General features: G+C 43.0%; 1 protein-coding gene across 2 annotated transcripts; it reads right to left on the bottom strand.

Annotated features, from left to right (window-relative positions):
* Nucleotides 1-2,837: 2,837 nt before the first annotated feature.
* LOC311127596 (uncharacterized protein) lies at nt 2,838-8,752 on the bottom strand. Of its 2 annotated transcripts, none has more exons than XM_084159414.1 (3): nt 8,354-8,752; nt 7,833-7,992; nt 2,838-5,775 (listed from the first exon to the last, which is right to left on the bottom strand). In XM_084159414.1, exons 1-3 carry the CDS (start codon nt 8,486-8,488, stop codon nt 4,007-4,009), a joined length of 2,064 nt encoding a protein of 687 aa, XP_084015540.1. In that variant the 5' UTR covers nt 8,489-8,752; the 3' UTR covers nt 2,838-4,006. The 2 variants fall into 2 exon arrangements, with proteins under 2 accessions (XP_084015540.1, XP_084015541.1); XM_084159415.1 differs by having other exon boundaries at nt 7,839-7,992.
* Between the last annotated feature and the right edge of the window lie 4,999 nt (nt 8,753-13,751).

Here is a 13,751-nt window from a genome sequence, read left to right as displayed (position 1 = left end):
AAAAAGCAGCAAGTCAAATTATGGAGAAAGAAGAAAAAAAAGGTGGTTTCCACCCTCTATGATAGGGTCAACAGCTGATCAATGAAAAATCCAGTGTTAACTGGTTTGTCCTGACCAAATTGTATCGTGGCGTCTGACAATAATTTTTACATTTTATTTTTACAATTTCCCCAGGATTCCCAAGTTGGTAAGTACACTACACTGTATGTGGACAACAATTCAAATGAGTGGATTCAGCTATTTCAGCCACATCTGTTGCTGACAGGTGTATAAAATCGAGCACACAGCCATGTAATCTCCATAGACAAACATGGGCAGTAGGATGGCCTTCCTGAAGAGCTCCGTGACTTTTAACATGGCACCATCATAGGATGCCACTGTTCCAACAAGGGTCAACTGTAAGTGATGTTATGGTGAAGTGGAAACGTCTAGGAGCAACAACGGCTCAGCCGCGAAGTGGTAGGCCATACAAGCTCACAGAACGGAACCACCGAGTGCTGAAGCACGTAAAAATAGTCTGTCCTCGGTTGCAACACTCACTACCATGTTCCAAACTGGCTCTGGAAGCAACGTCAGCAAAATAACTGTTCGGTCGGGAGCTTCATGAAATGGGTTTCCATGGCCGAGCAGCCTAAGATCACAATGCCAAGCGTGGGCTGGAGTGGTGTAAAACTCGCCGCCATTGGACTCTGGAGCAGTGGAAACGCATCTCTGGAATGATGAATCACGCTTCAACATCTGGGCAGTCCGATGGACGAATCTGGCTTTAGCGGATGCCAGGAGAACGCTACCTGCCTGAATGCATAGTGCCAACTGTAAAGTTTGGTGGAGGAATAATGGTCTGGGGCTGTTTTTCATGGTTTGGGCTAGGCCCATTCGTTCCAGTGAAGGGAAATCTTAACGCTACAGCATACAATGACATTCCAGATGATTCTGTGCTTCCAACTTTGTGACAATAGTTTGGGGTAGGCCCTTTCCTGTTTCAGCATGACAATGCCCCTGTGCAAAAAGCGAGGTCCATACAGAAATGGTTTGTCGAGATCGGTGTGGAAGAACTTGACTGGCCTGCACAGAGCCTTGACCTCAACCCCATCGAACACCTTTGGGATGAATTGGAACGCCGACTGAGTCAGGCCTAATCGCCCAATATCAGTGCCCGACCTCACTAATGCTCATAGTTGAATGGAAGCAAGTCCCCGCAGCATGTTCCAACATCTAGTGGAAAGCCATCCCAAAAGAGTGGAGGCTGTTATAGCAGTGAAGGGGGGACTAACTCCATATCAATGCCCATGATTTTGGAATGAGATGTTTGCAGGTGTCCACATACACTACATTGCCAAAAGTATCTGGCTGACCAATTTAACTTCACTAAGCACAAAAGATTGGTGGTCCCACTGACAGTGAAGAAAGCTGGTACAAACCTGAAAGAGCTACCAGTGCGTTTTAATGCCAACATATGTAACAATGTGTTAAAGACCACCTTATTATCTATCCCACCCGTGCAACGTATTTACAGACCTGGGTCTGCCTGTTTGGCTATGCTTTTCCCACTTGGGACTCCCGAGTGGTGCAGCGGTCTAAGGCACTGCATCTCAGTGCTAGAGGCATCACTACAGACCCTGGTTCGATTCCAGGCTGTATCACAATCCGGCTGTGATTGGGAATCCCATAGGGCGGCGCACAATTGGCCCAGCATCGTCCGGGTTTGGCCGGTGTAGGCCATCATTGTAAATAAGAATTTGTTCTTAACTGCCTAGTTAAATAAAGGTTAACAAAAAAATATATATATATATATATATATCCGTGGTTGGTGGACCGTTCTGATAATGAATGCGTCGTAGAGTGGTGCCCAGGAAATAATTAAATCAATTTGTTAGATGCTACCACTCCCTTAAAAACCTAAACTAAAAACACGGACGTCAATGTTTGAGCGCACACACTCCATTCTACTTGTCTGTGGCAGCATGGTGCCCATATTGACCCAGGCCCCCAGTGTCTGTTCTGGAGCGTGAAGTCACAAGCTCTGCTGGTCAGCTACTGCGTAGCAAACTAGCGGTGCCAAAAGCCCTAGTCTGCCCTAAACTATGTAAATTACGATCACCAGAACGGCCAAACCATTTTTTGTTGTTTGGCCTCCCGGCCCAGAAAAACAATTTCCATAGATGGCCACATAGGGAAGTCAGATTAGAAAATTCCTAATAAGACACTTTAGTCATCACCATTGTGCACAAAACATCCATTGAATTATTCAAATTGTCGCTGAAGTTTTTATTCCATCACTCACAACCGAAGATATTTACATTTTATATTCATCCAATGTCTGCCATGTTTTTGGATGACTGATGACGTCATCGCTGCTCCCTGTGCGCACGGACTGCCAGTGGCATGTGATGTTTTGGTCCATGCTGGTCTGTATAAACCGGATGCAACCCTGGATATAGACGATCCATGAATCGGCGTGTGCGAACATGAGTAGATTACCTTGAAAACAACAGTCGACATCTCGGACTCAAGTCTCCAGTTCTTGTTATATCTAGTGCTCGTGCAATCATGCCATAGACACTAATGTTGACTGGCTTAGGCAGGATGAAATACCTCACCATTCAGTCAGGAGAAATTATACACTCACCGCAGTGGAGGCTGGTGGGCGGAGCTATAAGAGGAAGGGCTCATTGTAATGGCTGGAATGGAATAAGTGGACAGCTATGAAACACAAACATATGGAAACCACATGTTTGACTCAGTTCCATTCATTTCATTCCAGCCATTATAATGAGCCCATTCTCCTATAGCTCCTTCCACCAGCCTCCACTGCACCATCACCTGAACAGGTGTCACCAAGCTGTCCTGTCTGATAGACAAAATGCAAAGTTCTGATATTTGAATGTGTTTTAATGATCTTTACACCATAGAAAATAAGTATAATCAAACAGACAATTCAGCAAACTGTCAGAAATAATGGGCTCATGAACATAGACCCTGGATTTCCAAGCATTACTGCAAGTACACACCTCAATTCCTAAACAGCTAACCTTATTTCCTAAAAATTCTGTAAAAAAAATAAAAATAAATCGACAAGCTTTGTAGTTTTGCTAGACAGAAATAAATAAACAAAAGTCAAATAGGGTCTTCCCAATGTGAGCATGCCTCCAACCGCAAGGCACTACAGAGGGTAGTGCGTACGGCCCAGTACATCACTGGGGCCAAGCTTCCTGCCAGCCAGGAGCTCTATACCAGGCGGTGTCAGAGGAAGGCCCTAAAAATTATCAAAGACTCCAGCCACCCTAGTCATAGACTGTTCTCTCTGCTACTGCACGGTAAGCGGTACCGGAGCGCCAAGTCTAGGTCCAAAAGGCTTCTCAACAGCTTCTACCCCCAAGCCATAAGACTCCTGAACAGCTAATCATGGCTCCCCGGACTATTTGCCCCCCCCCCTCTTTTACGCTGCTGCTACTCTGTTAATTATCTATGCATAGTCACTTTAACTCTACCCACATGTACATATTACCTCAATTACCTCGACTAACCAGTGCCCCCCACATTGACTCTGTACCGGTACCCTCTGTATATAGCCTCCCTACTGTTATTTTACTGCTGCTCTTTAATTATTTGCTATTTTTTACTTAACACTTTTTTCTTTTTTTTTTTAAACTGCATTGTTGGTTAAGGGCTTGTAAGTAAGCATTTCACTGTAATGTCTACACCTGTTGTATTCGGTGCATGTGGCAAATAAAATTTGATTTGATACGAAACTAGGATGAGCTAACAGGTGCTGTGAGGAGCCAATAGTGGCTCTGGGTTGTGAGGAGCCAATAGTGGCTCTGGGTTGTGAGATGTAATATGACAGCTATGAGGCAACCAGAAACAAACCCCAGAACTTTTCACCCTACTGAATACATCCCCGTTGTTCCTGATGTCTGAAAGCAGGAAGTTGCCCCACTGTGAATGATAGAGATTATATCACTGAGTCTACATAACAGCAGCATTATGGCAAGCACTCCTGTCTCTACCTTCTTTCTCCTTTTCTATTTCTGAAAGTGCGGTCAGAAGATATGTGAGACTGATCGTGTGTCGCTGCCACACCATTACAGCTATGGTTTTTGTAGTGTCTTATGTCAGAAAAGCCCTTTCCACATCTCTTGCAATAGTAAGGCCTCACTCCAGTGTGGACTTGCATGTGGGCTTTGACATTGTTGGCTTGGCCAAAACCTCTCCCGCAGACATCACATTTGAATGGCTTCTCTCCCGTGTGGACTCGCTCATGCCTTTTGAGATTGGTGTTGACTGCAAAAGTCTTGTCACAATAACTGCATTTGAAGGGCTTTTCACCTGTATGGGTTCGCTCATGTCCTTCGAGAGCTTGCTTAAGAACAAATTTCTTTTCACAGTATTTACAAGCGTAGGGCTTCACTCCACTGTGAAGTCTCATGTGATAGTCAAAAGTATGTTTATAGGCAAAGGTCTTTCCGCAAATGGAACAAGAGTATTGCTTTTGTCCCGTGTGAATTCGTTGATGGTTTTTCAGAGTTAGCATGGAGCTGAAGCCGTTCAAACATATGTCACAACTGAATGGCTTTGTTGAGGTTCCTGGTCTCTTGGCAGTTCTCGTTCGCTCTTTTCTCTCACGTTCTTTCTGCTTCTCTCCTTCAGCTGTGTGCCATTTTAGATGGTGTCTTCTCATTAGAAAATTGTACATAAAAGTCTTCCCACATAGGTCACACATAAATGGTTTGGTTGCCCCATGACGGTGCATGTGAGCTTTTAAGAGGGTGGACTGAAGGTAGCTTTTCCCACACACTTTACATTTGTACGGTCTCTCCCCTGTGTGAAGCACTTGGTGTCTCACAAGGTTTCCTTTATGGCCGAAAGCAGCTCCACATGTCTCACATGTAAATGGTTTCTGCCCTGTATGGATTACCTTGTGCTTGTCGAGGCTGGATTTAGTTATAAAGCGCTTACCACACTCTGAGCATGAATGCGGACGTTCACCTGTATGTGTTCGCATATGATAACTCAGGCCACCACTCTGTGTGTAACTCTTCCCACATACAGCACAGCTGTATGGTTTTTCACCGGTGTGGATTCTCTCGTGCTCAATAAGCAGTTTCCTTTTTGTGAAACCCTTTCCACAAGTCAGGCACTTGAATGGTCTCTCCACTGCATGAACAAGCTGATGACGTTTCAGATCTTTTTTGGTAAAGAATGTATTTTCGCAGACTTTGCAACTGAACGTTTTTTCTCTGTGACGCAACATGTGATGTTCGAGCTGCTTAGACATTGTGAATGTTTTGCCACATTGACCACAAGCGAATGGCCTCTCTCCTGTGTGAATTAGCTTGTGACGTACCAGCAAGCGATTCCGGCTGAAAGTCTTGTCACAAACATCACACTCGAAGGGTCTTGTGTGAGTTAGCTTGTGAGATTCCAGTGACCCTTCCCTGCTGAAGGTCTTTTCACAAACATCACACTTGAAGGGTCTTGTGTGAGTTAGCTTGTGTTGTACCAGCCGTTTGTTCTGGCTGAAGGTCTTCTCACAAATATCACACTTGAAGCGTTTGGTTTCTTTGGATCGTGTCCCTCTAGTAGTATTGCCGTTTTTCTGGCTTTCATGGCCGTCTCTCTCGTTGCCCTCTGGCAGAGCAGCTCTCATATGCTCAACGTTGGATTCGGTGTCTCTTGGGGAGGGGTCTGTATTCAGTCCATCTGTGTCTCCCAGAGAGGAGTCATTCTCCAATGAAGACGTCTCTGTGGGTTTACTGCAAAAATGTGCAGGACCTAAAGATGAAAGGAATATGAGTAATATACACATTAGCCTATAGATCTCGTTTGTGTAGCATGAGGCATCTTTATGTAGAAATAAACCAGCTGAACAGGACGCATGTCTAATTTAGTTAGTCAAATAAGTATATCAATATATGGCAATTAGGGTTGGGCGATATTACAATCGTATCAGATATCGAAAATGATTGACAGCCATCGTTGATGGCGACGACATGGTGATGAAACAGATGATGTATAGCCTATTTCAACCTGACTGACACCACGCAGTAATGAGCTGAACGGGCAGCCCACAGCAGGGCCATGTCTAGTGGTCTATTCCTTTGCTAGATGGCATAATCTATTTCAATAAATATGTTAGAAACAATTTACAGAATGCAAGAGAATGTAGACATAGCTTAGATTTTAATCAAAGCAGCACAAACTGTCCAGTCAAAAAAATATGTGTCAGATGATCTGGGCCATGTAGCCTAAGACTATTACTTTTTATATATATATATATATATATATATATAGCGGACACTCCAGTGTCTAATTATTTTAAAAGCCTAATTTTGTATTTACTGTCCATTTGATATGAATATGACTTCAGTTTGTATGCATGCTGGCATACTCTCACCACACTACTTCATGATCAAACCACACATTTATATAACGGTCTTCTAGGCTCTCAGAAAGTTTAAAGTTGTTTTTGAATAACCCAAAGACATGATAGGCCTAAGGTAATAATGAGAGCGGTAGAACAAACAATCAAAAAAGATACATTGAACAACCGTTTGAATAAACCTTACAGTTGAGCAAAGCTTAGTCTACTATAAAAGAAACACATGCATCCCCCTCCTTGCCGTTGGGAACCAAATGTTAAATCCTACTAATTAAAATAGTGTATCAAAAGCTATGAAGAGTATTTCCCAAATAAGCTATTCTAATAAAGTGTTATGTCCTAAAGTATTAGCTTTCAAATGGGAACAACTGTGAAAGTCAGTCTATAAGTGATTATCACAGCTTTATTGTGAATGACAAATATTAAGAGGCAACAAGAAGTGAAATTGAGCAAACAATATCAAGATGGAAAAATCGATTGAGAAGTAAAAAGAACGTACAGCTAAGCAAAGCTTTGAAATAAATTGTGTAGCGTAGGTCCATTTCAATGATAATAATAGGAGTATAGAAGCCTAGGCCTAATAAGAGAGGAAGATTGTTGCAAAAAATTTGAATCATTGAATAATTATCCAGTTCTGGGGTCAGCAGTTGCAGCAGGGCTCTGATTCAGAGGGGTTGGGTTAAATGCGGAAGACACATTTCAGTTGACTAAATTCAATTGTACAATTGACTAGGTATCCCCCTTTCCCCTTGGTGAATTATAACGTGCTATATGGTCAATCCGTTATCTGTACTGACAGTGCAGCATTTACAGTGATATGGCCTCTGCAGAAGTCAGGGCATTCATACTTCTTGCTCTTCCCCATGCATAGAGCTGTTGTGAAGGAAGTTGTCAAGGAAGTGAGTTTGTGTTAATACAGGACCTCCCGCCCTCACCTACTGTCAACCAATCATGTCAATGCGGAGCTATATGGAGCCCTCGGCATTGCAAAAATTTTTTGAGGCGCACAGCGATGCTGTACAGAGCTCAATTTGGCCTATGCCATAAATTGCATCTTACAACACTACACACATTTACATTTTAGTCATTTAGCAGTCGCTCTTATCCAGAGCAACTTACAGTTAGTGAGTGCATACATTTTCATACTGGCCCCCCGTGGGAAACGAACCCACAACCCTGGCGTTGCAAGCGCCATGCTCTACCAACTGATCTACACGATGCACAGCTAGCGAGGCTCCTCCTTGACTGTTACTTGCACGTCCGCACACACACACATTTTTCGTGCCACAGTTCCAACAGAGAGGAATAGGCTACTAAAAAAAGATTTGACTACAAAATATATTGTCATGATTAATGTTTTATGGGTACTTCATCACGAGAAGACAAATGATGACATCGCCCAACCCTAATGGCAATATACATTTATATATGAGCGTTAAGATAAGCATACTTTTACCAGACTGTGTATTGTTTTCAAACAACTGGGTCATCTGCTCGACCTTGGTCTTCAGTTTCACGTTCTCATTTTGTAAACTCGAGGAAGCCACTAGGAATAGTTGGCAGATTTTACGAATAGCCTCCTCCATCATCAGATTCATAATTGTGCAAAGCTGTGTAAAGAATTGAAAAACACGTTACCTAAAAAGCCAGCTAGCCATACGCTGCTGTAGCAAAGAGGATGTGAAACCAATAAGTTAGCAAGCTAGTTAACATTCACTAACAAGCTTAGCTGAAGGCTAGCAGTAAGTAGCTAACTTAGCTAGCTATATTAGCAAATTGCAAGAAGCTAACCTAGCTAGCTTACTTTGCCAGTTACATCAGAGATTATCATATGTGGTTAAACACTAACGTTGGATAAACTAGCTAACTACTAGACAACGCAATGCAGCTAGTTACCAGTAAATGTTGGTGTAACTTTAGCTAACGTTAACTTGAGCAACTCCGTAACGTCGTTAGTCACGCTGTACTCACCTCTCTCTCCGGATTGTTAGCGTAAGAATTTGGCACGATGCGCAAAAATGGACACATTTCTGTAATTGCCGTCTCGACAACAACTGCCATAATTGATGTTGTTTCTGACTGAAACATATTGTAAGCTGTAGCCATTTTGCTCTCAGACTCATTCACATAGAATAAGAACCAAGCTAACTACTGTAGCTACCTAGCATGCTGCCAGCAATGTGAAGCTAGTCAGTTATGGTCTTGTCCCCGCCCTAACAGAGTCGTTGTCCCAAAGGCGGGAAGGCAGGGTTTTGTCTAGAAGGGATAAACCTTTTGTCTAAATTGACTTTTCGTAGCAGAACGTACACGGCCGATAAGGAGAATTAAGTTAAGTTTATGATTAGCTAAAATGCACACAAAAAAATCAACCCTGTGACGATAATTTGACATAAACGATATCCCTTCTAGACATGACCGGAAGGCAGGCGTTCGTCGTCTTCTTCTTCGGTATTTTGGCGTTCTGCAAATATCAAATCAAATCGAACCAACAGTATGTTAGAGATGCATGCCGCTACCAACTGTGTGGCTGTGTCCACCTACTGTTCTGGAGTGTGAATTCATTTCACTTTGTTACAAAAAGGGGATGGGGAAAAAGGAATAAAAAGTATTATAATAATAAGTGTGTAATGGAAATGTTTTCCTTGCATATCCCAACTCCCCCTGAGGTACCTGCAGGGAGTGCAGTCACGACCAGGGTCACCATTGTCCAGCACCCCTGGAGCAATTGGGGTTGCCTTGCTCAAGGGCACAGCAACAGATTTTTTTCTGTCACCTTGTCAGCCATGGAAATCGAACCAGCAACCTTTCGGTCACTGGCCCAATGCTCTAACCTCGAGGCTTCTTGCCACCCTTAAATTGCCCTACCAACTAACCCTATACCTATTAAAACTTCAACACTATTCCACTACTTTCGCCCCATCTGATCCTACACCAGGCCGGCAGTCTGGGAGGACGGGACACTATCGTTCAACAATCAACACAACTTGTAACTCTTCTGCAGTAAAATCTCATACACCCAAGTACTTATCTGCAGCTGCCAGCACAACATCTATTTTCTGTGATTTACGTTCCATTTCTGCGGTACAGTTGATGGCTATGAACGCTAAGAAGCCAACCTTACTGAAGCACATATTATTCCTCTCACTTTCTATTGGCCTCGGCCTACTCACAAGGGAGCCTCTTAGGATCCCTCGCCCTGGACCCATCTTCCTCTAATACTCTCTTTACTTCCTCAGCATACGACACCTTCTACACTAATCTGACCCTGGCACCTCGACCTGCCTTTCTCTCACCAGACACTTCTGATCCCCAGAAACAATAGTACCCCTACAGTTAACACACAGCTTTTTCCACCGATACTACACATTCATTTCCTTTGTCTCATGCCCTCCTTCTCACATCTAAGAATCTCCCTCCTACACACTGCTGCAACATGACCATAAGCTTGGAACATAAAACACCATAACGGGCTCGGGACAAAAGCTCTCACGGGATAACTGGTTCACCACGCTCTCCACTGGGTCTGCGTCACACCAAACGGCGGGTGTCACAGACACCGGGAATCTTCAATTTCAGTTGATCCTCCTCAAAACTTAACGCCACCCCAGTTATCACTCCTTTCAATGGGGTCCTGCTCCGGAGAGCAAAGCAAGTCACAGGTCTTGTCCCGAGGCGCATGTTGTGGAGCGCCCACTCCCTCTGGATGGAAGAGACACAAAAATATCATCACAAGTCCACTTTCACCGATTCAATAGTCCCCAACCTCTTATCCACCCAAACTGACACCGCATATGGATCAGCCAGAAGGCAAGGATCAATTCTCTCCAAAAATCTGTCTCCCACCGGGCCAGAATAATCTCTGTCATCATCGGGGCAAGGCTCCAACTTGGTGGGCTTCACCGCACCTGCCACCGCAGGTAATTCATCCACACTTTTGTCAGGTTCTGAGCTACCGGAGTATGGTTTTTGCTTTTTGTACATGACGCCAATCTTCCTCAACGCACCGCTTCCCTCTACACTCAGCTCCTTTCCTTCTTCCTCGCTGCTATTTCCACATGGGAGAAACCAATTTCACTGATTTTGAAGTCGCAGGCAGGGAAAACTCATCACGAAACCGTGAGCCCAACTCACGTCCGCTACATTAAACCCCCCTTTGACCTTCTCCCCTACAAGAGACTGCTCCATGTTGGGTGCCGAACCTGGGCCTCCCATGGACAATTCCCTCTTGGGCTGAGGGTGACACTGATTTTAAAGTGGCAAGCAGGGCTACCTCAGCATGAGTGTGATAAGGTTATCGCCTACCTTTTCACTAGACCCGATTGCCCCATCAAAACCATGCAATTTAAACGTTACTACGAGCCCACCTGTGCATTGATTGCCTTGCAGCGCTCTCATTGAAAGTTACATGTAGCCCATATCGAATGCATAATGATAAAAGATTTCAGACAATGATGATCATATTAAAAACCAGATGGTAACTTCAGTGGTAAACCTACAATATTTACATAGCGAAAGTCATGCTATCATTAACCAAATATTGTGTTAGCTGTTCTTACCCTGAAGTTTACTTAGAGCTGCAAGACAAAGCGTCTCACTTCCTGGTCGTCCAAACGCCTGTGCAACTTTCCATGCGCTCAAACTTGCACCGCCAAGTTTAAACAGAAGGCTTAGTGAATATCGTGTTACTGCAGCATAAATATTGAATAATCTATTCAGCGCTATTATGACATTGATGTTGTGTAAAACCAATGTTAAAAACCTATTATGATCATGTTTGAAAGCATTTATCTCAACTTAACTGCAGTAATGGTTCAGTCCACAAGCTGGGTAGGGTTCTGTGGATGTATTTAGATGGGTGTTTGAGCTCAGACGGTTGGGTGGTTAACGGATTGTTCTGTGGCTGTGGAGACTTTTGTATAAGTTTATTAATTTATTTTTCTAATTAATTACGCTTTCTTTTGTCACTCTCATATCAAGTACTACTTAAGTAGTTTTTTTTGGGTATCTGTACTTTACTATTTATATTTTTGACAACTTTTAATTCACTACATTCCTAAATAAATTTACTTTTCACTCCATACATTTTCCCTGACACCCAAAAGTACTTGTTACATTATGAATGCTTAGCAGGACAGGAAAATGGTCAAATACACGCACTTATCAAGAGAACACCTGGTCATCCCTACTGCTTCATCTGGCGGACTAAACACACATGCTTCGTCTATAAATTGTCTGAGTGTTGGAGATAGCCCCTGGCTATCTATAAATAAATAAATAAAACTAGAAAATGATGCCGTCTGGTTTCCTTAATATAGGGAATTTGAAACGATTTATCCTTTCACTTTTGATACTTAAGTGTATTTTAGCAATTACATTTACTTTTGATACTTAAGTAGTTTTTAAAAACCAAATACTTTTAGACTTTGACACAAGTAGTATTTTACTGGGTGACTTTCACTTTTACTTGAGTAATTTTCTATTAAAGTATCTTTACTTTTACTCAAGTATGACAATTGAGTACTTTTTCCACCAGTGAAAGGATTCTTCATGTTACATTTATTAGTTACAATTTTTTTCATTTTTTTGGTAATAAATCCACCACCTCTTTTGCACCGACCTCTAGCATTCCGCTTCAGTCCTTCTCCATGAACCATCATCTTTGAAAGGTTAATCCAGCACCAACTAGCCACAAACACTTCCCTTACTCAGTGATGGTGCTACTGCCATCCCCACAATGAGACTGTGATACTGACTCACGTACACTACACCTACTGTTGCAAAATATTTATATACAGTATTATTTCATACAGTACAATGACCCTTTTTGATCACTAAAAATCATATTCAGCAATATTTATTAATCAAACCCAAATCCTCAGAATGATCTGTTTTCTTCATCCATCTGATGTTTCAGAGACAGTTTATCAAAAGTACAGCAGATGGTGATCTTGTATCTTATATATTTGCACACTGACCTGTAATACTGTAACAAGACAAGACTTGTTCTCAACTTTTAACATAGCATATTGGAGGTTACGTACATAAGAGAAATCCTACTAACTTAATACAATCCCACTCACTTTCAAACGTCTCATTTGGGAATGGCCCACAGGATTGTAGAGTATCAAAAGCAACTGTTTTGCCCCAGTGTAGCTCCCCTGTCAGTGCAAATAGTCCGGGTAGCCATGATTAGCTGTTCAGGAGTCTTATGGCTTGGGGGTAGAAGCTGTTGAGAAGTCTTTTGGACCTAGACTTGGCACTCCGGTACCGCTTGCCGTGCGGTAGCAGAGAGAACAGTCTATGACTAGGGTGGCTGGAGTCTTTGACAATTTTGAGGGCCTTCCTCTGACACCGCCTGTTATAGAGGTCCTGGATGGCAGGAAGCTTGGCCCCAGTGATGTACTGGGCCGTACGCACTACCCTCTGTAGTGCTTTGCGGTCGGAGGCCAAGCAGTTGCCATACCAGGTGGTGATGCAACCAGTCAGGATGCTCTCGATGGTGCAGCTGTAGATTTGTTTGAGGATCTGAGGACCCATGCCAAATCTTTTCAGTCTCCTGAGGGGGAATAGGCTTTGTCGTGCCCTCTTCACGACTGTCTTGGTGTGTTTGGACCATGATAGCTCGTTGGTGATGTGGACACCAAGGAACTTGAAGCTCTCAACCTGTTCCACTACAGCCCCGTCGATGAGAATGGGGGCGTGCTCAGTCCTCTTTTTTTTCCTGTAGTCCACAATCATCTCCTTTGTCTTGGTCACGTTGAGGGAGAGGTTGTAATCCTGGCACCACACGGCCAGGTCTCTGACCTCCTCCCTATAGGCTGTCTCATCGTTGTCATTATCATTATTTACATTAATTTTACATTGTTTCCACAAGAGCTTAAAAATAAATAATAAGCAAAGAAAAAGCGCACCTGTTGTTCACAGGAAGCAAACGAACAGGAGTTCTAAGGCCTCTAGGACTCTCTGTAAGGCATGGATTTAAGACGCTCAAGGAGAGACAAAGGGTTCAGCCTGGTTTCAGTCACTGATAAGAGAAGACAACCGAAGACAGGTCAGATGACCAGAGAACAAACCAAACACATAAACCCAGTGAGAGAAACCAATTACGTTCTTGCCTATCAACAGAGATGTATCAATGTTTAACCCTAGCTCTGTGTTTGTTGATTAACCATGTCTATCCCATAGTCAACTGAAAAATCCTCATCATATGGTTAAAATCTAAGAGAGACATTTCCTGGCTCTGTTTCACAATTTCCTGAGCTATTTCCTTGCTGTGTTTCAGGCCTCTTCTTGTCATGTTGTGATTAACTATTTAACCATACATTGTTAGCTTGTCATGATGTAATTAACTATGCTTACTATGCTTAAA

This window comes from Coregonus lavaretus (genome assembly GCF_964263955.1).
Source record: "Coregonus lavaretus genome assembly, chromosome: 4".
NCBI classification, from domain to species: domain Eukaryota; kingdom Metazoa; phylum Chordata; class Actinopteri; order Salmoniformes; family Salmonidae; genus Coregonus; species Coregonus lavaretus.
This window is presented reverse-complemented; position numbering and strand designations above follow the sequence as displayed.